The sequence below is a fragment of the Ursus maritimus genome, unplaced genomic scaffold (genome assembly GCF_017311325.1).
Source record: "Ursus maritimus isolate PB19 unplaced genomic scaffold, ASM1731132v1 scaffold_1, whole genome shotgun sequence".
NCBI classification, from domain to species: domain Eukaryota; kingdom Metazoa; phylum Chordata; class Mammalia; order Carnivora; family Ursidae; genus Ursus; species Ursus maritimus.
In genome coordinates this window covers 42090491-42117455 of record NW_024423343.1, presented here as the reverse complement: position 1 = coordinate 42117455, position 26965 = coordinate 42090491, and the positions used below count along the sequence as shown (strand labels likewise).

General features: G+C 40.7%; 1 protein-coding gene across 3 annotated transcripts in view; it reads left to right on the top strand.

Moving 5' to 3' along the window:
* The window catches only part of MYO1B (myosin IB), a 175766-nt gene that overhangs the window by 106435 nt on the left and 42366 nt on the right, over nt 1-26965 (top strand). For all 3 annotated transcript variants that reach the window (XM_040642629.1, XM_040642635.1, XM_040642630.1), the window contains exons 7-13: nt 1004-1067; nt 12685-12783; nt 13946-14049; nt 15462-15609; nt 15883-16001; nt 21497-21583; nt 22226-22291. In XM_040642629.1, coding sequence (XP_040498563.1) covers nt 1004-1067; nt 12685-12783; nt 13946-14049; nt 15462-15609; nt 15883-16001; nt 21497-21583; nt 22226-22291 — 687 coding nt within the window. The remainder of the gene's footprint in view (nt 1-1003; nt 1068-12684; nt 12784-13945; nt 14050-15461; nt 15610-15882; nt 16002-21496; nt 21584-22225; nt 22292-26965) is intronic.

Sequence of the window (26965 nt, the reverse complement as noted above, 5' to 3'; positions counted from 1 at the left end):
TAATGAATAAGAGAAGACTTTTTAAAAGGACAGATGACCCTTGATAATGAAGAAAGGAAAGGCACGAGAGCACGTATAAGCTAATGAAAAGTCATGGACCGCATTGTTGATGGAGTGCCGTGTGATCATGTTTCTTACCCTCTACTATTATTTTGAAAATAGAAGGAGTTAAAGTAGTCATTCTTTGGGAGAATTATTTACAAGCCATCTATGTGACTATTACTAAAGTAGAACATAAAACAAAAGCAAAGACCACTTATTAGACCAACACACTCTTTTCCAAACAAAAACCAGCTGTCAGGGTTATTCTGTTACGCTTGTTACTCTTTAACTAGACAGTTATAGACCAATTCTTTAAAAATGACAGTATGAAACTCCATGTGTGTTTCTGTGTGTTTAAGATGCCATCTATAAAATGTCATAGGAACCTGGGATATATATACTGCTGTATAATCTGGATCAAAAGCCAAAGAGAGTAATAATGATCAATCTTTGATTCCAGATTGGTCACAGTGTATAATCATGCATTTGATTGAATAGATATAAAAACAGAACTTTATGTGTTCCATTTTATCCACCATCCAGTATACTTGGAGTTTCTAGCCATGGCTTAAAACACATTTTACTTATAAAAATGAAATAATTTATATTCCCAACTGGTGCATATACAAGGAATACTTACTTTTCCCAGTTTTTATTCTTGAATTGAATACACACACACTCTTCAGACATTTGAAACACGTATCTGAAATGAAAAAAATCACATGCTGGCTAAGAAGATCTCTTCTTAAATTAGCAACATGATATGTTAGCTTTGAGCTAATGTGGTATTTAGTATGAATTATTTATGGAGGCATATTGTTTTGCCTCATGGTTACATAAGTTGTGTGTTAATTATATTTAAACAAATGTGTAAAGGGCTTAGCATGCTATTCTCTAAGAAGATACGCTGACTGAATATCTTGAGGTAATCTTGAAAACTCACAAAGTCTTTCTTTGGCAGGGCAAATATATGGATATTGAATTTGATTTTAAAGGCGATCCACTGGGAGGAGTGATAAGTAACTGTGAGTATTTCCCTTGAATCCTTTCAAAGAAGTTCAGAATAGCAAAACATGTATTAGAATATTTTAGATACTTTTGAGTCTCTAAGAGATAGGCATAAGACTGTAATTTCTTTTCCTTAGACAATGCATTTCAGACAATGTGTTAGACTATGATTTCAGAGTGTTTTATAATTCCTAAACCTTTTTTTTTTTTTTTTTTTTTTTTTTTGAGAGAGACCAAGCACACGTGCCTGAACGGGTGGAGGGGCAGAGGGAGAGGGAGAGAGAATCTCAAGCAGACTCCTTGCAGAGCGCAGAGCTGGACACGGGGCTTGATCTCACGAGCCTGAGATTAAGAGTCGGATGCTTAACCAACAGCCACCCAGGCACCCGTCCTAAATCTTTTTTAAAGATCACTTAAAGTCTTTACCATTGAAAATCTTAAAAATTTTGCTAAACAAATAAGAATTAGTCCAACTGGTATTTTATATTCTATAGGTTTTTAAGTCAATTCATTAATAAAGGATCCTCCAGTGGTAATTTTCTTTAACAAAATTATTTTATGATTAAAAATAAAATATAAATAGTTGATTTTAATTTAATAACTTTTTAGCAACTTTTTGGGTAACATTTACTCAATAAAATGAGTAAGCCTGTACCTCACATTTTATTGTGGGAAATGTTGTCTTTGTGTATTTATGTCATTGAAATGTGATAAACCTGGTAGGTAGAAATACAGATTTCTTAGCCTTTTTTAGTCATGATTGGTAGTTATGGAAATGAAATGTTCTTGTCAAAGGTGAAAAAATGAACATTGTCAGGTGAGTCTGCTGAACAGCCCCAGGTCCAGAGTTTTCTAAAGTGGGCGTGATGGTCAGTATTTTGTAAATATGGCCTGTTACCAGTACTTTGGACCTGCGGCATACACAGCCCACCCTGACGTTTCTGCTCATGCTGATTTCATAGTTGATTTGTTTGGAAGACCAAAGATGACACCTTAGGGTTTGTGCACTTCCTCCTGGAGCCACAGCCTGGTTATCCTCTTGAATCCTCCTCTGATTTGAGGCCACACCACTGAACCTCCCATCACCGCTGGCCTCCTCACCACCCAGTGGTGCTATTGGGATTGAAAAAAAACCCTTCAGTTTGCCTTAGAAAATAAGTAATAAATTGGCTCAGGTAGCCAAAGCAGTGCTCATTAGATTTGTTACAGCAGTGGCGTTCCTTCTTCAATTGAAATTTCATGCTGAACCCCAAATAGGAACTAGAGAAAGCAAGATCTGACCTGGTTGAAGAGAAGGTAAGGAGCCAGAACCTCTCGGCCCCCAGGTGGCCCCTGAGATCTTTGCTGATGAACTCTAGAACCAGAGGACTGCCATTTGAAAAATCAGTGGTTTAAGTGATTTCAGGAAAGTATGCAGCTGATTTTTGTTTGTTTTGTTTTTAAAACACCATTCACAGAGAAACCTAGGGCCAGAGTTTTCTCATCTTTGAAACAATAGGGATTGAACTGGATGAATTCTGCGGTTCTCCCCATTTCCACTGTTCTGTAATTCTTAAATAGTTTAATTTTCCATTTTAGTTTCCACGTTGTGTGCCATGCATTGGGATTAGCCATATTTGTAAAAATATGTAATTGTTTGAGAAATGTTTGAAGAGAAAGCTTTACTATGAAATGAAATTGGCTGGGATAGTGCTACTTAGGTTATGTGTCAAATTGAAAGGCAAAGTACTCCTGCAAACCGTGTATGATGTAACCAAAAGCACTGAGGACCACCCCGCCAAGCTTCCGGCACGATGTTGTGGCAGCTAATGATAGCTGTGAGGGAAGAGGTGGGCCTCAGTTTTAAGACCACTGTTTTAAGGAAGGATTAACTTTTATTCTGAAAGATATTCATAAACCATTAGCACTTACTTTCTACAAGATGGATTAACTCTCATTATTAATTTAATACACTATTCTTAAAATGAGGGTAATGCATCTAAACATTGTGGAATGATTGAATCAAAATTACTTTTGAAGACTCTAGGAAAATATTTAAGGATTAGTTTATTGAAAATATTAGAAAATAACTTAGATTTTACGTTTTGAAGTTTAAGTTCCAAATAGAAATGTCTTCCTGCCCCCTAACTAATTCTTGCAGTATCCATGGAGAATAAATATTAAACACTCAGTTCTTTTCCAGTTAAGATTAATATATCATCATGAATGGATTTCATATGGTGTTCGTTACCATTTGTTCCCACAATGAAATTATATGGAAATTTGTGGTAGTGAGAACACCCTGTATTTTAGAGTACCCTTTGCTTTGGAAAGGAAAGGAATACGTTAGCGGTAAGAGCAGGAAATTTCACCCTGTGTAGATACAGGACTGACTCATAGGTGGTCAGGGGGAGTTGCTGTCTGCTGGCTTCAGGGGTGTAGCGTAATGGGCAAACCCACTCTTGTCCTCTCCAAGCTGCCAAAAGTCAGCTTCTTGTAGTCTAGAAAAGAAGAAAGGACTTGCCATTTTGTGGGAAGTGTATTTTGCCTCAGTTTCCAGCAGCCGTGTAGTAACAGCATCGATCATTGTCAGTTGTACTGATTACCTGGAAAAAGACACACAATCACTCAAGCCAGCTGGGTTCCCAGGGAGTGGAAGAGAAAGCCCAGTAACTTACTCTCTCTTCCTAAAAGAGGTGTGCTCAAAAACAAGTCTTGAGTTCAGCTGGAAACCATGTATCCCTGGGGTTAGTATCATGAGGCCAGGGGTGTTGTGGAAATAGAAAATGGCATGCATGTTTCAGTAGGGAAGATAAATGTGGAAGCATCTAGCACGTCTCGGCTTCTGTGAGATAATATTTCTGCTCCTTTGTTAATGCTTATAAGTCTCATAAGATTTGTGCGTTTGTATTTGAGGAGTTGAGGCCTACTGTTATGAACTAGAAACCTTGGACACCTGTTGCTTTCATTAGTAGTTGTAGGCACTTTCTTATAGCTGTGGCACTTGATGGCAGTTTTCACTGTGGAGAAAATGTACTACAAGTCTCTAGGGATTTTATCTCCTAAAAGAGGAATAACACAGAGGCAGATATGCTGTGAAAAAGCCTTATGATTTCAGGCGTGCATATATACCTTCCTCACAGTTTAAGGCAGGAGGTATGGCTTTCCTGTTCACAGTAGTGTATCAAGAGCCTAGTGTAATACCTGACACACAGTAGGTGCTCAGTAAATGCTGAAATGAGGATGGAATTGGTTTTATAATGGCAGGCCCTACCTTTCACAGCTTCATTATCTGGGGCATACCTATGACATTCCTTATGCAACTCTTCTCACGTGGTTTTAATGTCTAAACAACAAGACAACAAGTGACTTATTTTTCTGTGCCTCCATTTTTTCATCTTTAAAATGGGATAATAATAGTACTGATCTTATAGAGTTATGAAAAGGTGTAAATTATCTGTTAACATCTAAAGTGCTTGAAATGGTGCCAGGCACCTAGTAAACATTGAATAATGTTTGCTTTCTTTTCATTATTATATACTTGTGTGTTTATGGTCTCCAGCCCCTAGCCAAATATATGTCCTGTAAGGACAGAGATTTAGTTTGTGTGGTTCATTGCCGAACGACAGCAACAAAAATATAGTGTCTGACACCTGAAATATATTTCTTGATTGAATAACTACACAAGTACACAATGAGTAATAAGTGACCTAACTGACACAGAAAACTTTATTGAGAAATAAAACTCCTGCTTTATTGGATAATTTTATCTGAATATTTAAAAAAAATTTTATTGAGGTGTAATTGATGTATGACATTATGTGAGTTTCAGGTGTACCACGTCCTGATTTCATATCTGTATACACTGCAAAATGATCACCACAATAAGTTCTAGTTACCATCTGTCACCATACATAGTTACAGAAACTTTTTTTTCTTGTGACGAGAACTTTTAAGGTCTACTCTCTTGGCAACTTTCAAATATGCAGAGTATTATTAACTGTAGTTGATATGCTGTACAGTACATCGCCATGACTTATTTATTTTATATGTCTGAATATTCTATGCTAATCATTTTAAAATGCTTTTTCTAAATCCCAGAAAGGCAACAGAATTATTGGTATTCAAACTTCATCTGTCACTGCCTTCTCTTTTCAGCTTGAAAGAAATTATATCTTGTGAATTATGAAGGAAAGCAAATGTTGAAATTAGTGTTTGGTCCCCCTCTTATTACTGCCCAGTAAACCACCCCAAACTTAATAGGGTAAAACAATGGCCCTCTTACATGCTGTTGGATACTGTGGGTCAGGAATTCCGATGGGGCACAGTAGGCTTGGCTTGTCTCTATGATATATGGGGCTTCAGTGAGAAAGACATATGGTTGGGGGTGACTTGCATGAGTGGATGCTGGATCTTCTGGAAGCTTTCTCATATGTCACATGTCAGGCTCCTGGGCTAGGATGATTCAAAGTGTGTGCTGAGTTGGGATGACTGACTAGAGCCATCTACATGTGGCCTCCTGTGGTTTGGGCTCCTCACAGATGGCTAGGTTCTGAGAGAGAATGTTCCAAGAGGAAACATCCTGACAGAGAACAAAGAGGAAGCCTGCAGTAGCCTGGGAGATCACACAGTGTCACTTCTGCTGCACTCTATTAAGTCAAAGTTGGCACAAGCTTGCCCAGAATTGGGGTGGGGGGCACGAAGATTCCACCTCTCAATGGGAAGACTGTCAAATAATTTGTGACCCTTTTATTTTAAACGGCCTCAATCTGATGGATTGTTTTCAGAAATGGTCACAATAATTTCTCCCCTTGTGTCTACACCCTTGGGTAGTCCTCTCTGTCAATGACTCAGAGTTTGGCCATGAGATTTATTTTGGTCCATAGAACAATTAGTAAACGTGGCACAACCAGAGACTTGAAAGTTGTTTGCATATTGGAGCTTGTCCTCTCATGCTCCTCTTGGGAACGCTCTTCTTACCACCATGTGAATGAACCTGGGTTAGGCTGCTGGCTGGTGAGAGACCACATGGAGTGAACCACCAGACATTAGAGTGAGGGCACCTGAGGTCAGCCAGCTGCCGGCAGACCGCCAGCCTGTGAGCGAGCAGAGGAGAGATCAGCTGAGCTGGCTCAGACCAGATCTACAAAGCTGATGCTCAGACTCATGAACTAATAAATGGTATTGTTCTAAGCTGCTAAGTGTTGGGACAATTTGTCATGCAGCAAAAACTAACTGATTCAGAGGTCTAAGAGATGACCTACTTTCCCCCACCTAGTCTGGCATCATAAAAAATAGGCACAGGAATCAAGCTGGTGAGGAAGCACATTTATTACTGTTAGAGGCAAGGTTGAAGAAAGTGGCTTTTGGTTTCTCATCCAGGCAGGTGTGCTAGGAGTCATCTGGCAGCCTGGCAGTTAGGCAGGCATTGACAGAATTAAGCCACCTCTGGCCTCTCCATGTGTGCATTGCCCCAGTTTTCTTAGACCACGCTGGCGAGTAGGGCTGACTGTGAATGCCATGTGGGGATCCAGAGGGCTGAACAGTATGTGCATGCTCATTCCCCTCTCTAAACCTCCCTACTCAGAGCCATCCTTCCCCCTGCCTAGGTGAGGAGTGAGTAAGGGGCTGAGAGAGATCCTCCCACAAGGAATCAGTAGAGCAGGAAGAAGCACCCACCCCGCCCACAGGGCAGGTGGCGGATGGAGCCAATCTCTCTGAATTCCTAGTCTATATTTCTTTTGAATTTATGGTACAATTGGCTTACACTTTTATGTGCTATCTATCTCATGACATGTTTATATATATGACACATCCATGCCATTTGTAGGATATGGAATATTGTTTTACTCTTTTAAATGGTTTGAGATTTATAGCTTTGTTTTTCCTTTTATAGCATATCTTTGATATAATTGATGACAAGTTAGGAGCAAAACAGCCAGCCAGCTGGAACACTTCCTAGAGGAAACTCCGCACTGCTTTGTTTCCTGAGAATATGTATAGATTGAGGTGGCTTTGGAGACTACCCATCCATGAGTCAGTTCTCAACAGCTAGTGAAGTTTCATCAGTTAACAGTGTCTGTGTTTAACCTGTCTTCTTTAGGATTGAAATTCACCAAAAATCAAGACAATGCATTGTCTAGTTTATAACACAAGACTGGGCTTTCTTAGTGCTTCAGTATTCAGAGTGCTTTAGTATTCAGAAGGTAGAAATAATCCACCATTGGTTGTGGAGTATGCATATAGCAATAAAACAAATTTCAAAGAGCAGTTGTTACTGTGTTGTGGATGGCTTTGTATAAAAATTGATGCTTTCCTTCACCTCAGTTTTACTTTGGTGGTTTTTCTATTACAAAAATATGTTTACTGTGAAATATGTTTACCACGAAACAAGATTATATACAAATATAGAAGACGTCAGATGTTAAATATATCTAAATTAATTAGGATAGTATATCTAATAATATACTATGGGCTATATTTCATTAATTTTATTTCAGGGTTGGGTATGGAGTTTTAGATTCAGGTATGTACATATATGAGTAAATTTTTAATTATTAGATAAACATTAAATTTGCGTTAGGAAGAAATCTGTTGTGAAAATACATATATGCTATATGTATATAAACAGATCCTAATCAGAAACAGTAGTTGATTAAGTAGATAATAAGCCAAGTTGTCCTGGTGTTTTAAAGCCCCAGTTAATGTTTCGCGCGCAGACACCAGATGCCTTTTCACAGCTTCTCACGGAGCAGGTCCAGCTATCTTTATCGCTGATTTTATACTTTAGGATACTGGCTTTTGAGTAAAACTGGAAGCTGATTTCTTAAAATTTCCCATGCTGCCGTAGAGGTGGAGGTAAGGGAAAACTGTAATGTGGCACGCCAGGTGGTTCACATGTCTCAAGGCCCATGAGCTGCAGGCAGATGGAGCTCCGTGTGACACCCAGGCTGAGAGCCCCGCGGCGGCAACTGTTCGCAGGTGCTCTGGTTCACTGTAACACACATGCGCAATGCGCGATTTGTAAGAAGACCTTCGCCCTTTTTTTTTTTTAAAGAGTTTATTTATTTATTTATTTATTTATTTATTTATTTGAGAGAGAGAGCGCGCACAAACATGGGAAGGGGTATAGGGAGAGAGAAAAGCAGGCTCCCCACTGAGCAGAGAGCCGAATTTGGAGCTCAATCCCAGGACCTTGGGATCATGACCTGAGCCAATGGCAGACGTTTAACTGACCGAGCCACCCAGGCGCCCCCCAACCCCCGTCTTTTTGACTTTGAAATTTGTTATTAGTGAAACTTCCTGATTGTCAGCCTAAAGGATTTTGTTGTCTATTTCCAGAAAAAGTAGAGGGTTGACTTGAGAATGTATGCCCTAATACGTGAGCAGACTTAAGCTCATAGTCTCTTTTCCACTGAAACCACCATCGGTTGGGCTCACTAACACATCTGCTACTTAGATCGCAGGCCCATTGTTATGGCTAAGTGCAGCAGTGAAGGGGCATAAATTGATTGGAAAAGCTAAATGCCGCCCAAACACTTTTTTCGTAATACTTACCTTGAGCAGCTGGAAAGGAGCACAGGATCTCTGCGGCTTGGCCAGAGTTGTGTGTCACGGGCTTCCATTGTCATTCTGGTCTTCTTGGCAAAACTGAGACCAAGCCGATTATTCCTTAAGTCTTGGACTTGGATGGATTGTTTCCTTTTTTTTTTTTTCCCCAGGAAGAGAGACTATACATAAAATAAATTGGATCAAACTATCTAATCTTTAATCTGTTATGTTCTAAAGTAATGTCAAGTTTTCTTCTTCCCAATTGCTACTTATCTTGCTATTCTTTTGCCAGTTAGAAGACTTCCTTCTCCAGCAGGTGCAAACATGGACATTTTACTCCTTTCATGTCTGTATTGTGAGGAGGTTGGCCTATGCAGTGCACAGGCACATATCCGTGCCCTCGCCTCACTGGTAATTAGTAAAACTTCGAAAGCCCCTGAATGAGGGCCTGGTTCTGGTAATAGGTTGGCAGTGGTATGGTGGGGTAGGTGGGGAAGTTCTGACTCCAGAGTTTTCTCTGTCCCTGTCTGTTGGTTTTCCCCTTTAGGGTGGCTTAATGGGTCTGTCTCCTCCCTTAAAACTCAAGTTTGTATCAATTTAATATGAACTTAAATATATATTTTGAGAGGGAAATGTATCTGCACTGGAATACACGGAGACGTAATACTCTCTTCTCTATACTCAGCATATCCTGCTCTCTTCTTTACTAAATCTTGTTAGCAGAGGCTCAGTCAGTGGTGGCGGGAGCGTGTGAAGCCAAAGAGAAGGCTGAGCCAGTGTTTGCTTTGACTAATTCAGGGGAGCATTCAGTAAATTGAAATGATCAGGTGGCAAGTCTTTATATGTTCTGTACTTTGAGTAATTGTTTGATATGGCTTCATACTCTTAGATTATGTTGGTGCATGCCCATTAAAAATGAATAGGGAATGATTTTAAGCATTAGTCAATTATTTTGGGGCAAACCTTTTCCCTGATTACTTTTCTACCTGGAAGCTTGTAACACACAAGAAAAGTCATAAAGACTAGAAGGCTCTAGAGTAATAGACTAAGCGTTTAGGTGCTAAAACCTTCAACTGCTTTGTAATGAAAGGTTTGTCATTTTGTGATTGAGTTGCTTAGGTGAAGTCATATATTTTATGTAAAGTACAGCCTTTCCTAGTGTTTATGGATTTTGCATCCTTTTTGCTAGAAAATTACAAACAGCATAAGCATGATATCTTAGTCACCTAAAGCTTTGAATTCTGGCTCTGTCACTTGGTAACAGCGTGATGTGAGCCTCGTTTTCTCATCTATAAAATAGGGATTATAAAACCAACCTCAGGGGAGTATTCGGGGCCGAATATGTTAATGAATGAAAGGCACCAAGTGCATAGCAGAAGGTCAGTGAAAGTTCCCATCCTGCTTCCCCTTTGCACCTTTCCTTTTAAACACACATCGTATTATGTTTCACATTTGAATGTGATAGTCATTGCCGATCATATCAGCATGTGTGGTTCAAGAAGTACATTGGCCAACATTCCTTTCCACACTGTGCGCACGCGAATATTATTCTTTAACTTGGTGGCTGTTATCTGCTGAATCTTCTAGCCATCGCTGCTGTATACTCTCCACTTTCTGTGAGCATTTGTTCAAAAAGTGCCTGACCTGAGGCTGGCCAGTGTGCAGCTTTTGCAGTGTGGCCCTGTCATGTTTTGAGGGCATTTTTTCATGTCTTGAAGTACCACGGTTGGCTTGTTGGAATGTGATTGGATAGGTGCCATCAAACTATTGTTTGTCGTCAGGAAACAAGAGGGCAGCAGGCTGCCAATGCTTGCAAGGTGTGTGGCAGGACTCCTAACGCTATGGAAGAGCCTGGGGTTTGTGGGCTTTGACCCAAACACATGGTCATTCTGCCTTCCTCACCCCCATCTCCTGCTCTCTCTTGAGGGCCTAGACATCCCACCTTGGAAAGAACTGCTGCTGTTGGTTTGGGTGGTGGGAGTAATCGTAGCATGTGTGACTCATGTAGGCCACGAGGAAGAAGGTCTTCATATTTGCAGTTGGTGCTGGTTGCATTTCCCAATTGTTCTAGCACATAGTGGGTGAGCATTAAGTGAGCCGACTGGAGGAATTGTACATGAGCAGATAAAGTGACCTGTAGCATTTGTTTATATTTTTCATGTAGTTAAGTTACTTGTTTCTAGGCTTGAGAAATTTGCTCTAAAGATTAGCTTCCTAATGGAGAATCTGCCCATGCTCTGTGGATTTTTTCTTTCAAAACTGTGCCTATACTCCTAGAACCCCATAGGATCTTGGTCACATGCTAATAAGTACAGTCGTACTGCATTCTTATCTTACCCGCTTATTCTGTCTTCTGCTTTGTATGTCAGTATTTACTTATAAACTGAAACATGCAGTCCTTAGAGATGACGAATAGTACACAATCCCTTCTTTTTGAAATCTTGTCTCACTTGTGCTCTTCAATTTCTGTTTTCTTCCTTTTTGCTAAATATGACGTCTTCCTTACTCTCTGTGTACGATTTGAGGGCACTGGCAGTCATCCAAATCAGATGAGAGCTGGAGGTGAAGATTAAAAGTCCGGAGCATCCTGGTTCCTATGATTTTTGAATTTATGTATTTTTGTTCTTGTTTTTAATTTTATGTGTCCTTGCAACCCATCTCTTCATTCTTACAAATGACCTCGGGTATTGGGAGGCCCCTAGGACTTCTCATTCATCAAAGCTGCACTCTTTAACTTTACCTAGCCTCCTTTTTACATGCTACTGTGGATTCCAGAAATACAAATTGAGAAGTTCAGCGTCCATTCCCAGAGAAATTGTACAACTTCTCTCCCTCATTCCTTTGATAATGTTTAGATTTCAACCTGATTAGAATTCAGATATGTCTGGGGGCGCCTGGGTGGCTCAGTCGTTAAGTGTCTGCCTTCGGCTCAGGTCATGATCCCAGGGTTCTGGGATCAAGCCCCGCATCGGGCTCCCTGCTCAGCGGGGAGCTTGCTTTTCCCTCTCCCACTCCCACTGCTGGTATTCCCTCTCTCACTGTGTTTCTCTCTGTCGAGTGAATAAATAAAATCTTAAAAAAAAAAAAAAAGAATTCAGATGTGTCTGTTCTCTAGAATTAATAATGGGGTGATCGTTTTGGAATTTTACAACTAAATTTGGCTTTTGCCCACAGGATCCAGACCCTCTTTTAGGTCACTGGTCGGTGATAAGCAGGAGTTCAGGTGAAATAGTCTGCCACTGTACTTTGACATCTCTTGTATATTGCCACCGTGGCTCTTTTCTGGTTGGTTGGCTTCTTTCTCCCTCCCTCCTTCCTTCTGTCCTTCAGTTTTGGACGAAAGTTTGGAAATTTGATAAGACATCAAATTATTGGATGAAAAAGTACCTGGAACCAAGGAAAGTATGCTGCCACATAACCACCCCAAATTTCATGAGATAAAAAGCACCTTTTCATTCTCTAAGACATAGAAATATCCAGAAAATGTGTTTCCCTTATCCCAGGTGGCAGGCTGTGTGGATATGATGAGGTGGGGTTTGCATTTGGATCACACGGCCTGATTTCAAATCCTGCTTAAACTCTTGGACTGTTTTTTTCATCTGTTAAATAATACTTGATAAAACGGCTGTGAGGATTCAATGCGGTAACAATGAGATATAAAGCACTTAGCGCATAGTAAGATCTCAGGAACATTAACTTCATAATTATTCAGTGGATTCATAACTGAATGGCTGAATTCCATTGCTTAGCTTTGTAATGCTGTGTTTGAAGAACTTAATGTCATCACATATTACATAAAACCAAGAGAACCTTAAGACACAGACTGTATCGTCTTTAATCAGCTCGTCAAACGTATTGCTGACCTTACTCTTTATATTCGCAATTGTTCGACAAGAACCTGGTTAGTTTAATTTGGTGATTTTAGTTGGAGCTGGGCTTCTTCCTGAAGGAAGAATGGAAAATGTAGCTTCTGTTATTGTTTCATTAATATAAAACAGAAAGTGAAAAAGAAAGTGAGGGGGGTGTGTGGATAAGAAGAACCATGCTGGATTTGAAAAGCAAAATTAAAAATACATGACAATTTGACTCTTTTCTCCTCTTTAGATCTTTTAGAGAAGTCTCGAGTTGTGAAGCAACCAAGAGGTGAAAGAAACTTCCATGTGTTCTATCAGCTGCTCTCTGGTGCCTCTGAAGAGCTCCTCAGTAAGTCCCTGTGCCTGTGCTTTCATTTTTAGTGTCACAGCATTTCCCAGAGCATTCTTTTTCATGTTCTTAAAATGTTTCCCTGCCTGTGGTTGAGGTGAAGAACATGGGCTGCTTGCTTCTGTCATCCTGCCCCAGCATTTGCTTGCTGAATATCCCCATACCTCACCGGAGGCTGGGCACAGGTCTCAGATGGCTAACTCGAAGCACTAACGAAATATTGGGGGGGGGGGGGAGAAATCATAATTTTAAACAATAAAATGGAAGCATATAATTGTTCCACTCAGGAAGAGGAAATTAGGAGGGAGCAGGAGATGAGAACAATTGTTAAAAAAAAAAAATTTGCTCAGTGAAAATTAAACATAGTGGGAAAACATTTGTAATTGATAAAAGAGTTAAAAATCAGACCTTTGGCTATTTTAGGGAATTCATAGAAGTCCATCAGAAGAGTATCCAATAAACTAATAGCTAATTGATGAAAGTTTTGAACAAATAGTCCAAATGAGAACTATGGAAAGTAAACAGCATTTGGGGCATCATCCTCACTAATTATCAACGAGCGTAAACTAAAACAGCACTGATGCATTCACTATACGTGTGTATTAGCAAAAGTCATGAAAAAGGACAAAGCTGGCAGAGTTGTCGGGCCCTGGTCTGCTTAGGGCGTGTGGGTGGCACTTCAAAGTGAGGACTTCTTCCTGGGGACTAGTTCGCAATCCAGAATAAGTCATGAAATGATCGGAGCCCACTGCGCAGGCGCACCATTTTTTGGAATAGATCTCAATGCAGTAATTCAGAAGACTCCAAAGAACACTTCGTATGAAGACCTTTATCATTGCCCTCATGTCCAGTGGCATGGGAATCACTAGGCAGATATCTGATACGTTATAATGAAATACTGCATTGAAGATGTTTAAATTATAAAAATATGGAAGGCGCTTACTACGAATAAATGTAAAAAAAAAAAGCAGTTTGAAATATGTACAACAGTGGTAAAGGTAGATTTTAGAAAAATGCTGTTAATATTTGGGTATCAATTTTTGTTCTGTTGATTGAGTACCTAATACGAAAGTCATTCTATCTGGAGGTGTTAAGGAATGAGATGTTAAAGATGCATAGATTTATTGAAGTAACTTATCAACTTGTGTGCATGATTCAATAGATAAACTTACACTCGAGCGGGATTTCAGCAGATATAACTACCTGAGTTTGGACTCTGCCAAAGTTAATGGAGTGGATGACGCAGCAAATTTCAGAACTGTGAGGGTAAGCAAACTACAGTCCTTCCATTGCTCTTCAGAATGGGTGACACTGTATTGCTCATTTGGAATTATAACAATTCTGTTTTCTCAGACGTCTAACTCATGTACCCTAAGGTTTTAGAATTATGCAAGAATTTCTTATATTCTTATTAAAATCATACAATATTGTAAAGGCCCATGCTTTACTAGAGCATGCGATTTTACTATTTATCAAAAGGACCTTTCTTATATTATCCTGACTCTTTTAATGCTGTATTTAAATCAAATATTTTCATAGCCATGGCTTAGTAGTTAATGTACAACTGTGAAAACTGTCCTAGAAAAGCATTAAATCAATACTTTTTTGAGACAGAAATTCATGTTTTTACATACTTTTCCAAAAATCATATGTAAACCAGCATGATTGGCATTTCATGCTCATTAGAAAATGAATTATTTTACACACTATCCTAACTTCTGTGTTTATGTGGCACTTTGAAAATTACTCCTAGTAGGACATGCTATAGTAACTGTACTTTTCTGCCCACTGGGACAGCTGTGGTGGTGAGGAGGCAGGGGAGAAGGTCAGATCAGCTGAAAAGGGACCGGCCGCACATCTTCAAGGCTGAGTGAAAATGACATGGGGTTCTTTTCCTGCTCTCTGTATTACTGTATATGTTAGAAATTTTCCATGACCAAAAAGTATATAATTTGTTAAAACTCTGTAAACATCCTCGTATGGGAAGCCTATTGATTTTTCGACATGATTTAAGAGTTGGGTTCAAGTCCAGTTCTGTAATGCTTTGCCTGGCAAATCATTGGCATTCAATAAAAGTTTATGACTAATGGAATGTTCCTTGTTCCCTGTAATGCCTTGGGTCAGGCACTTCACCTTTGCAAACCAGTTTTTCTCAGGTAAAATAAACCAGGGAGGTTTTATGTAGGAGGTTATAAAAAGCTTTTTGTTTGGTTTTCTTTCTAGCATCAGAACCCAGTGTAAAAAAAGATACATATGCACATGCATACACACATGGGCGTGCGCGTACACACACAAACACACACACATACACACACACACACAGAGCTGCTGCAGACGAAATGGGTTAGAACTCAAGGCTCAGCTCTCAGCCTCCTGTTCCTCCATGTTCCTCTCTGCACCCTTGCACCCCCTTGCCACAGCATGCCCACTGCCCTGGGGATGCTTGAATCACAGCATGAAACCACTGAGCAAGTCAGAGCCCCGCACTGGTGCTACGTCAGGTCTGTTAATAGGTTTGCCTTTTGTAGAGCTTATTCTCGGAAACTTGGTCTTTTCATTGTTATTTTTTTCAGAAACGAATTGGTTATCAGATTTAGTAAATAATAATAATAATAATAATAATAATAATAATAAAAGAATGATAGAAAGAAACAGCTGCTTTTCTCCCCCGCCCCCAGAACGCCATGCAGATTGTGGGTTTTATGGATCATGAAGCCGAGTCAGTCTTGGAGGTGGTGGCCGCGGTGTTGAAACTGGGGAACATCGAGTTCAAGCCCGAATCTCGAGTGAATGGTTTAGATGAAAGCAAAATCAAAGACAAAAATGGTAAGTCAGGGGAGAGTCAGCCTTGTTTAGCAAACTTGCTTTGAACTTCTGCCCAATTTTTAATCTAGAAAGTAAGACTTCTGCTTCTCATGGGTTCGAAAACACTTACCAGTGAAACTCTACAGAAACATAATTAGAGAGGAGTGTTAAGTCTTTCGAGTTATAAATTTTACACTATTGGGTTTGAATGTGATTTAGAAAGAACACCGTAAGCCTTAAAAATGATTTTTAGCAGCACCCGGGCAGTCACTGTCTGTGTCCGTCCCCCCACAGAGTTAAAGGAAATCTGTGAGTTGACCGGCATCGATCAGTCCGTTCTAGAACGAGCATTCAGCTTCCGAACGGTTGAGGCCAAGCAGGAGAAGGTTTCAACTACACTGAACGTGGCTCAGGTGGGTGAAGCATAATGCCCAGAAGTGAGTTTTTAAAAAGTCTGTGATACTCGTATTTAAGTGGAAACAAACTTTTTATTTTGCAGGCTGTTCTGTGAACTGTCAGGAGGTTGCAGGCCTCGTCCTGAGCACTGGGGGCACAGCAGCAAACTAAGCAGATAGGGATCCTTGCCTTGTGGAGCTTCATATTTTGGCAGGAGGAGGAGTCAGACAATAGGCAGCAGACCTGGTCAATAAATAAATTTATATAGCAAGCTAGCAGCAGACAAAGAGAAAAATTAGAGCAGCGTAAGGGAGACCCACAGTGCTGGGGCCAGAGGTCAGGTCTGAGTGAGCTGGCAAATGACACCAGTGGTAGGACCTGCCATATTTCAAAGGGTCATTCTGGGTGCAGGGTGGCGAGCAGAGTGTAGGGGGAGGAGGGGCACAAGCAGGTGTCTTAGTTTGGGCTGCTGTAACAGAATGCCATTGTCTGGGTGGCTTAAACAAAAAAAACCCGTTCATTCCTCATAGTTCTGGAGGCTAGAAGTCTGAGATCAGGGGGCCAGCACGGTCGCATTCTTGGTGAGGACCATCTTCCTGGGTGACAAACAGCCACGTTTTTGCTGTATCCTCTTCACACGGCAGGGGTGGAGGAAGGGAGAATGCGTGGATGTCCTCATCCCCTCATAAGGAACACTGATCCCATCTTGGGAGCTCTACCCTCATGACCTCATCTAACTTCTAAACCTAACTATCTCCTAAAGGCTCCACCTCAAAATTCCGTCCGATTGGGGATTAGGGCTTCAACAGAGGATTTGGGGTGGGGAGGAGGGACTACACATACATTCAGTTCACGGCACTGCGGAGCTGCAAGGAATTGTGTGCTAGCCTAGAAATGATGGTAGCTTCGCCAGGTCGTAGCCGTGGAGTGAGAAGTAGGTCTGGGTGTCGTTTGAAGGTAGAGCCGCGAGATGTGCTGCTGACTTGATAGGCGGTATGAGAGAAAGAGAAGAGTCAAGGGTGACCCCCGACACTTTCACCCAGGCAACTGGGAGAACAGAATTGCCCTTCACCGATTTGGAGAACACAGTGGGAGAAGCCAGTGTGTGGTCAAATGGCCAAACTGGCCTCCCTGCCTGCCTTCTTGTCTACTGTCCATCTGAAGCCAGTGAAGTCTTTCTAAGGCACAAGTCTGAGTTGCGTATTTCTTCTGTCCTTTGGTTCAAGCTAAGTGGATGAAGGGATGGACGGATGGGTGCGTGTGTGGCTGTTATACCAAGGCATCTTCTGGAATCCTTTTCAGTATAAACCCTTTGTTCTACGGCTTAGACATTTTCTCACCGGTCAGCGCTGATCTGGGCTGGAAGTAAAGGACTAATTCGGGACCTTTCGCACAGAGCCCTACATTATTCTCCCCCCGTAGTAGTCCAGCTGTGTTCTCCTCCTCTTTGTAAGTGGCCTTAAGCATCTGTAAGACAGTAGGCGGATTTACCTCCTCTTGACAACTCTGAACTAGTCTCTGCCACTGACCCAAGGGTGCCTGTGTGCCTGTAGCTTTCTTTCAGTGTTGGTTTTTTATTTTAGGTGAGCTGTTTTGACTGTGAAAAATACTATAACTTTGTGTATATGTAAGTTTTCTAGCTATAACTGTTGTGTGTCCTTCTTCCTAAATTATTCCACTGTCCTATCTGTCCAGGGCAAGCTTACTAATGCGAAGTCAGATGGTGAGTGACTGACTTAATCAAGAAAAATTCATTGAGCCTGCTCAGCACAGGCCCCGTGAGCAGCGGCAGAAGGGGTGAAAGGAGACTTCATGGAGAAGACGGTTTCCGAGCCAGTCTTGAAGGGTTTAGCTGTAGAAAGAATGGGCAAAAGCGCATTTCTTCTTCTTTTTTTTTTTGTTTCTTTTATTTATTTTTTATAATAATATTTTTTATTATATTATGTTAGTCACCATACAGTACATCCCTAGTTTTTGATGTAAAGTTCCATGATTCATTACTTGCATATAACACCCAGTGCAAAAGCGCATTTCAGAAAGAAAACAGTGAGAAAAGGAGTCGGCGTCTGGGAGCGGGTGGGTCGGGCTCGGCTGTGGCTTTAGACTTGTGAAATGGGTTCAGAGCAACGCGGCCGGAGAGGTTAAGTGTGGAGGCCGTTCTCAAACTTGAGTGCACATGAGTACCCCCTGGAGGGCTGGCCAAACCTGGTTTGCAGGCCATGCCTCTGGCGCGTTGGATTCAGCGCGTCTGCGGTAGGACTGAGGACTGTGCACGTCTCACATGTCCAGTGCTGCTGCCGCTGCCGCTGGTCTGGGGACCACATTTTGAGAACCACCATATTGAAGGTCACACTGAGTTGAGATGTTTTGAATAGCCAGAGTGGGGATCGTTAAGTACGTGCTGTTGCAAAGAGAAAACGCCTGCTGTTTAAGAAACCCCTTTAGGAATATCCACGTATATGTGGACATATATGGAATGTATATGTGGATATATTGTGGTGTGTTTATTGTGTGTTTTGGTCTTGCCTTTTAATCATCCTCTACGGAAGCCAGGCCCAGGTGCTTCCTACTTCATGGGCGTGAGTCGCCTTGCATCCCTGGGTTAAACTTTTCCATATTCTTTTAACCTTTGGCATAAAAGAATTTGGCTTGAGGTCCTTGATTTTTCAGCTCCTTATTCAAGTTCTTTTTTTTTTTTTAATGTAGGGTTTAGGTTTCTACCGATCTTATTGCCTAAAAGGTTTCTATTCCAGCGAGAAGTAATTTGTTTTATTAACATTTCCTCATAACTTCCATTCTTGGGCCCCATTATCATCTTTATCGCCCGTTCCTCATTCTGCCCAAGGCATTTCAATCTTTCCTCAGATACAGCAACGGATAGTGAATGATAGACACTCAAGACAGAGCTGTCATTCAGCTTCTGCCACATCCTCTCTCCTTGGCTTCCATCGCCCCGCGTAATCTGACCCTACGCAATTGATCTGTTTATTCCCTGCTGAGTTCTCTAAATGCCATAATAATTTTTACCCAGTGCTTTTGCTCCTACTTCTCCCTTACCCACATGCCATGGCTAATTCTTCCTGCCTGTCTGAATGCTCCATGTAATTACACCTCATCCAGGAAGCCTTCCTAGATTCCATCGGCCCCCACTTCTCCCTTCTCTGAATTCCTTTTTCTCCTGCTGTTGGGACTTGCTCTCTGATCGCTCCACTCATCTTGGTTGGATCTCCACCCTAAGGTCCCACAGGGTGGGCCACAGACTAACATCGGTCGTCTCCAAAGCACATTCCACTGAGGGTCTTTCTCAGTGAGCTTCACACAGCTGTGGAACACGTAGTCTCCTCATATTGTGCTTAGAATCCGAGATGGTCGGTCAATGAGCACACTTGGTGTCTTCCTTAGTTCTACACACCTCATTAGTGATCCTTCAGTGAGAACAAACATTTCTTCACCTTCCTTGGAGGACGTAATTGTGGAAATGAGGTGGCATGAATCTGACTCCGGGAGTCAGGCCGGGCGGATGGGCAGCTCTTGGGGCCAGGTAGAGCTCAGTGGGCATAAAAAGGTAGTTTTATTGTTGTTGTTCTGTTTCATTTTGTTTGCTTGCTTTTTAAATTTTGAATTTGAGTGCCTTCAATGTGGAATGCATCTTTCAATGCCTGCAGAGCCCACTCCTTCCCATTCACTTCTATTGAGCAGTCCTTGGAAACATTAGAGTTTGAGACTTCTGGAATAAATACGTGTTGGAAGGAAGCAAAGAAGGTTGATATATTGGCTGTGAATACACTTTAAAAAATATAAAGCAGAGCCAGAGTAAGTTGTCACTATTAGTTCAATTGCATATTGTAACGGTGGTTGGTTAGAAGCTGACAGCATACTATGAAAAAACCAGACACCACGATGACGACGTTCTGATTAAAAATAGGTGATGTTTTGAGATTATACAGTGTTTGATGTAACTGGAATTTATAAGAAGAAAGCAGAAAGGATGAAGAAAGTGTTCTATAGGCTCACAAGTGGGAAAGGAAGAGGATACTTCAGAAATCATGATATAAATACATGTCTAGACCTCCTGTGTGCCAGGCACTGTTCAAGGCACTTGTACAGCCTATTTTAAGAAAGTAAAACCTAGAAGAAAGGAGGGTAGAGAAAAGGCATTCGTCTAAACCCAGGTCTCATTCTCTATTTCAGCATTTACACGCATTTTCTGCAGTGGGATCATTAACCACCGTCACCCTCCAAGACAACACTGTGCGGTTGGGTTCTATTTGTTTGCCAACTTCTGGGTGGATTTTCTAGCTCTCGTTGGAGTGGCTGCCTGAGATGTAGGAAGTAAGATTTGGGATTAGCGTGGAAGTGTCAGGTGAAGGGGAAAAAAGGTGCTCTAAAGCAGCCGTACGTTGCCATCGAGGTGACTGTGTGATTGAAGTTGTTACACTTCATTTAGAAAGAAACGTGGAAAAAGAACTTCCATACAACCTAATTCTTCATAAACTAAAAATGTAATGGTTTACTTTCATAGTAATGCCCACATTTCTACTCGTAAGCAGGGAAATGCACACATGGGGCCAGAGTGTTAAAAACAGCAGCAAACCCTCCAGCTCTGCTCCCCGGAGGCTGCGGGCGCTCATCAGCACGCCTCCCCGGGAGCTCTGCATCGCACATCTCTCGTGTACGCGCGGTGGGACCCACGTGACACCCCGTGTGTTTGGGGGCTCTTAGGTTCGCCCCGGCAAGCCTCCCTTTCTCCGGTGTATGCATTCAAGGTCAGGGTCCGCGAGACTATGTCTTCTGCCTGTTCTTTGTCACGTGCCTCTGAACAGCTTCAAGGAAATGAACAACCACGTGAAAGCATCTTATTTTTGTTTTATCCAGCCTGTTGTCCAACAGTATTGTGACACTAGTCGTTATGGAATTTTTGTAAATGTTGAGAAGGTTGAATGGAGGAAAAAATTTACAGATCACATCAGTCAGAACGATTTTCATGTTTTTTCTCTGAGTTTCCTTTCCTATGTGTAGGGGTTAAAAAAATAGAGTCTTCGTATAAAATGTACAGTTTCTTATTTTCATAAAACATAAGCATTTTCCATTTTATTACCTAATTTTCATAATGATCATTCTGTGATAACTGTAACTTCCCTTTCAGTGGACATTCATTTATTTATTTTACTATTCCCCGGTTGTTGGACTTCTAAATTGCCTCTGATTTTCCTCTCTTCTGTAATACAGAGAAGGATATCTTTATGGAGAAAGTGTTTGCACTATTTTGAATTAGTTTCCTGGGATGCAAAAAAGCATAATAATTGGGTATAAATGATTTGCCCAATTCTCTTAACGGTTTGATTGTTCGTCCAGAGTATAATGAAGACTGCCTCTGAAAAGAAATTTCAAATAAAAGAGCTTTAAATATTTAAAAGATACCTTTATTATTTTATTGAAATTAAGCATTGTGACAATTGTGGGTGATGAGATTTTCTTTTTTTTTTTCTTTCCTTCTTTTTTTTTTTAATAGGCGTATTATGCCCGTGACGCTCTGGCTAAAAACCTCTACAGCAGGTTGTTTTCATGGTTGGTAAATCGAATCAATGAAAGCATTAAGGTACTGAATTTCAATAACCAGATAAATCAGATGTCATAAATGTTATTCAGAGTGTAAACATTAAGTTAAAGATACTTTAATTTTATACTCAGGTAATTGATTACCACTTACAAAGGTTGTTCCTTGAAAAGGATTTACCTTGCATAGGATGTTGGAATTTGTCAGGATTCTATTTACTTTGTTTTGCCATGTATGTTGTAAGAAATCTCACCCATCAGTGGTCTAATGGTCTTTGCAGAATTACTGTGAGAGCATCCCAGGTCTTGGTTGTGGTTCATCTAACTACTTGTGCGCACATGGCTGAAAAGGTCACTTGACCTCTCTAGCTAGTGATACGTTCTTCAGTAAAATGAGGGTATTAGCATAGTGCGATTTTTGAAAGGCCCTGCTTATATTGTAATATTGAATGATCTATTATTATAATAACGCATCACTAATACCATCTTTAAATAAATCACCTATTATTAAAATTTCTGGAAGATTCCATACCAATATTCTATCACATTTAAAAAAACAAAACTAAATTACAATTATTCTCCTAGTTGCGAGATGCAATTAACTTATATGTGTATAGTCCTTAGAATGCTTTTAGTGTTCTGTTTCAGGCCCATATTAACCCATCAACTTTAAACTTTTTTTAAGGCACAGACCAAAGTGAGAAAGAAGGTCATGGGTGTTTTGGACATCTATGGCTTTGAAATTTTTGAGGTAAGCTTTTTTATTATCTTTATTAATGCAGGACAGTTAGAAATTAAATTGCATATTCTATAAACAACATTAAATTTCATTAATATAACTTTGAATCTACAAAAAAACCTTGCAGATGTAACAAAATGTGTGTGTGTGCGTGCGTGCGTGTGTGTGCGTGTGGAGTGCTGAGAGCCAGCATTCTGGAGACAGTGCAGTCAAAGGAAGAACTTCTTGTATCAGTATTTGACTTTTGTAATTGCAAATTCAGAATTCTCACTGTGAAATTGCCAACAAGGTATATGGACATTGTGCCTTCGTCGTTCGTTCATTCGTAAGAAAGGGAAGCAAAATGGTGCCATGATAAAGCTTGGAGCCCAGGAGCCTGGCCAGAGCTGGTCACCTCATCCCTGTTGGACTCAGGCAGAGAGGGTCTGGATTGAGTGATTTGTTTGGTCTCACCCAACTTTGATCTTTCGATAGGAGTTCTGTTGCAAAGGTGGAAAGAATTTCTGTGGAAGTTCATAATGAATTTTTTAAAAAGACTCCATGCCTATTACAGATTAGGTATTTAAACATTATATACTTAGATTAGAATTTCCTATTTATCCTCTTGCTAACTTTGGCATTTAGAAGCCATTTCGAGGACTTTTTTTTCCCCCTCCCCCATTTTAAGGACCTTTAAAAGCACTAACTCCTACTTTTAGGGGTGGTGTTTTAGTTCAGTTCTGGAAAATAACAAGTAGATCAGGCTCCTCCTTTCTTTATTCTCCCCATAAGTAATGATTTGTGAATTCCTTTAAATAACCAGGCGGTGCCCAGAATGACCACCCAAAGCCTTCATCTGCTCCAAATTATCAGGTTCACAGAATAGAAAAAAATCGGCCCCTTCCCTGTAGCTAAGCCAGGCCTTTCTAGCAAATGTCTTTTTCTTACAACATTTATTTCTGTGAGAGTACCTTCTCCCTGTTTGATCACAGTCCATATTGTGTCCAGTCATTGAGGGCTAACTGTATGTAAGCACTGTGATAAGTGGCACATATATTGTCTGATTTAATTTTCACAAAAATGTCATGAAATCGCTGCAGTTATTCCTATTTTATAGGTGAGGAGGTGCGGCTCTGAAGGTCAAGTAGCTCTCCCAAGGTTACATGGCTACCAAAGGGCAAACTCAGGACCTAAACACTAGGCCTGCTTAATAAATAATGAAAGACCTCCTGTAGGGCACTTTTCTCCCCAAACTCACAGGGTCCCCAGTACCTGGAAATAAGGAGAAAACCCAAATGTGATGTTTCTGATGCCCTGTATTTCTGTGCCCTTGTCATCATTCCGAGCTGGCCAGCATGGGGAGCCCCCTGGGGTTGTTTGGTGTGCGGATGGCCGAGTGGGGGGCACCTGTGCCGTGTACTGGCTCCTGCCCCCCCCCCCCGTCCAGCCCCTCGAAGATGCTGTTCAGCACAGTCTCCACTTGTACTGGTGCCCCTTTAGCAGACTCGGCAAAGGGAGGCCCCTGGGCTCTTGGTAATAGGGAAGAATTTGAGGTTTTTAGGAGAATTGCTTGAATATATTCAGAACTATCCTGAAATTTAAAAAAAAAAAATTTTTTTCTAAAAAAGATCCCAAACCAGAACTTTGAACCAAGACCAAATCTAACCAGTCATGTCTATAGCAGATCTTACGATGCCCCTGTAAAATCATGAGAAATTAATTGTCCTTCTCCATGCAGTAAATGGCGTTTTTTTCCAGTTTTTTGAAAGAATTAAGATTTGTCTTTCATTATAACTAGTTGTTCTCTCCATTTTCCTGTCTAAACCTTCTCAGATTAATCTTCCAAACATCTGGATTTTTAATAATGTGCTTAATTATTTATTTTATAATTAAATTTACTCGGGGGAAGTCAGAATAGAGATTTGGTTGCACACTTCTAGATACTTTTACCTGCTTTTTGATACAGAATTAGAGAGGCCTTTTTTTTTCTTTTTAATGTATTCACATTCACACCTCAAGTGCCATCCTACATTTTCCTGGATTATCAGCAAAATTAGAACACATGGAAACATCAGGAAGTCCATCATATTGAACATGAGGTAGCCAGGTAATTAGGACTTAAAAGTACCACAAGCTGAAGTATAAACTCAGGGTCTGGCTTAGGAGGAAGTATTCCGAATCCTCATCAGTGCACAAATGAAAATCTCTAGGATATTGCCTACCCAAGTGAAAAGAGACTGATAGAGTGTAGAGAGAATTCTGGCTTTGTTTTTCCATGAGACTTGACTGCAAGGCTTAAGGGTTCTGCCTTTTAGAACACCCTGGGCATCACTCTAAAAATTGGACCGTGAAGGTTCAGAGAAAAAAATTTTTAATGTTTCTAATTCTGCCTCATGACCCTGTCGACAATTCCCATGAAAACCTTTTTCAGCTGAGCTGGTAGAAACCTTTCAATCATTTTGGTCCGTCTCTAAATGGAAGAGGGAAACTGATGCGTTAAACCATGGGATGATGACACATGGATTTGACTGCAAAGCATTCCAGGGCCAGCTGCGTGAAGAGCCCTGCCTTGCTGGCTGCATGTGATCTGATGTCAGTTTGGAAAACAGATTAGTGGAACACACTGATACCAAAAATAAGAGGAAGTGAGTTAAAATGCATAGAGAAGAAAAATCTTATTATAAATCCTCCTTGAACGTAAGTCCAGTTTAGCAAAGGAAGAGAGTTCTATAATCCAGACGCTCCTAGTCCCACACAATTAAGTTTGGATGCTCTTGTAACTGCTGTCTGAGAAACATTTATAGCATCACCATAAAGTAACAAATGAAAAAATTTAATTCAAAACGAAGTTGACCCATCTAAATTGATTCAGCTTTTTTTAAAGTGCTTATCTGAGAAGTACTAAAAATGTCAGGTAGTTTCCTGGGAAAATCTAATAAATTATTAGTGTGCTGTAGACCAAAGCAGGACAGCAGGCTGGATATTTCACTCTTCATACAGTTGAGCTAGTTTCATACAGGCAAAGTTATTTTGAATCAGGGACTCTTTATTCCTCTTGCCCTTATGAACCTCATTGAAAGTGACCCATATACAGTAAGAATATGATAGGCTGGATGCAATGATTGTTCCAAATAAAAGAACCTAATAGGCGAACAAGAGTCAGTGTAACCTGGTAAGTCTGTCTCATGATATGAGATTTGTTTTCTAAATTGTTTTTTTTTTTTTTTAAGATTTTATTTATTTATTTGACAGAGATAGACACAGCCAGCGAGAGAGGGAGCACAAGCAGGGGGAGTGGGAGAGGAAGAAGCAGGCTCCCAGCAGAGGAGCCCGATGTGGGGCTCGATCCCAGAACTCCGGGATCACGCCCTGAGCCGAAGGCAGACGCTTAACGTCTGAGCCACCCAGGCGCCCCTCTAAATTGTTTTTAAAAGAAAATTGATTCTGGTTATAGGCAATACCTTCTGTTTCAGCTTTTCTCCTTTAATTTTGTTCTTCATGTGCCAGAGGAAGGAGAATTTTAAGTACATTTTAGAGTGGAAATGATGGGAAATAATATGGTTTATAATATGTATCTGTATATCATTATCCTTGCTTTTTAACTTTTTTAATCAAAGCTTATTTTAAATTATTTAACAAGAGCACTATAGTGCTGTTTTTCTTAAAATTTACCATATTTGAATATGTACTGGGAAGAAAAATGTTATGTATTTAAAGAGTGCAAGACTTAAATATTACTTCTCTTAAAGAGCATAAGGTATCATTAGCCTCCTCTATTGCCAAGAAAATAAAGATAAATTAGTAACAGGCCAATATTTTTAATGCATCTTTCAAATCCTCTCAAGCAGAAAGTTCATAACTGATACTTAAAGAGTGTGAACTAGTTGTGAACTTCACTGGGAGTATGGTTTTCTGTTTGTTTGATGTTGACAAGGTGGACTCAAACTCAGGAATTCTTGAAAGAAGCCCTAGATTTTGAAATTTTGGTATATTACATACGTCTAAACCTAGCAAGTTCTTCCCACCCCAGTCCACACTTGGTGAACACACTGTAAAACAGCATAGAACCTAGACACCTTGCTGTGTACCTGTTTTCCCTAGAGCAGTCTGGTGTGGATGGCGATGGTTCTAGGCTTCACGTAGGGAGATTGTATGATGGAAAATTCTGGATATGCTTCTTCGACGATGCTCCCCAAAGTTTTAGTTTTATCATAATCAGTCTTTACGGATAAACATGAGTTAGACAGTGGAGACACGTTCCATGCATGGGGCATGGGTAGAACATGGGAGAGAATGAGTGGGGAGATGAGTCATTCAAGCTCCTGCCCACTTCCTCCTGAGGAGACTTTGATTCATGAGACTGACATGTGGGAGACAGCGCCTGGCGCAGGGATCGCTGGCCACCCACAGTTCTTGACACAAAAGTATCCAAATATCCAATTGCTGTGGGGCCTTTAGATTCAGGGGGTGGCTCCTAGACCCACCTGGGGAGAATGACCCACGGGGAAAACCTGGTGATATTTAGTGTCTGTACACATGAGGGCATGTTCCGGACCTATGCGAGTTGCAGCTCTACAAACTGTTACCAGGCTGTTCCTTAATTTTTTGCAAATTATAAATGTTTATACGTTATTTTTAATGATTTGCGAAGTCCCGTTTCCCAAAACATGAGGGCAATGTCAACAGCTTACACGTAGATCATGAGAC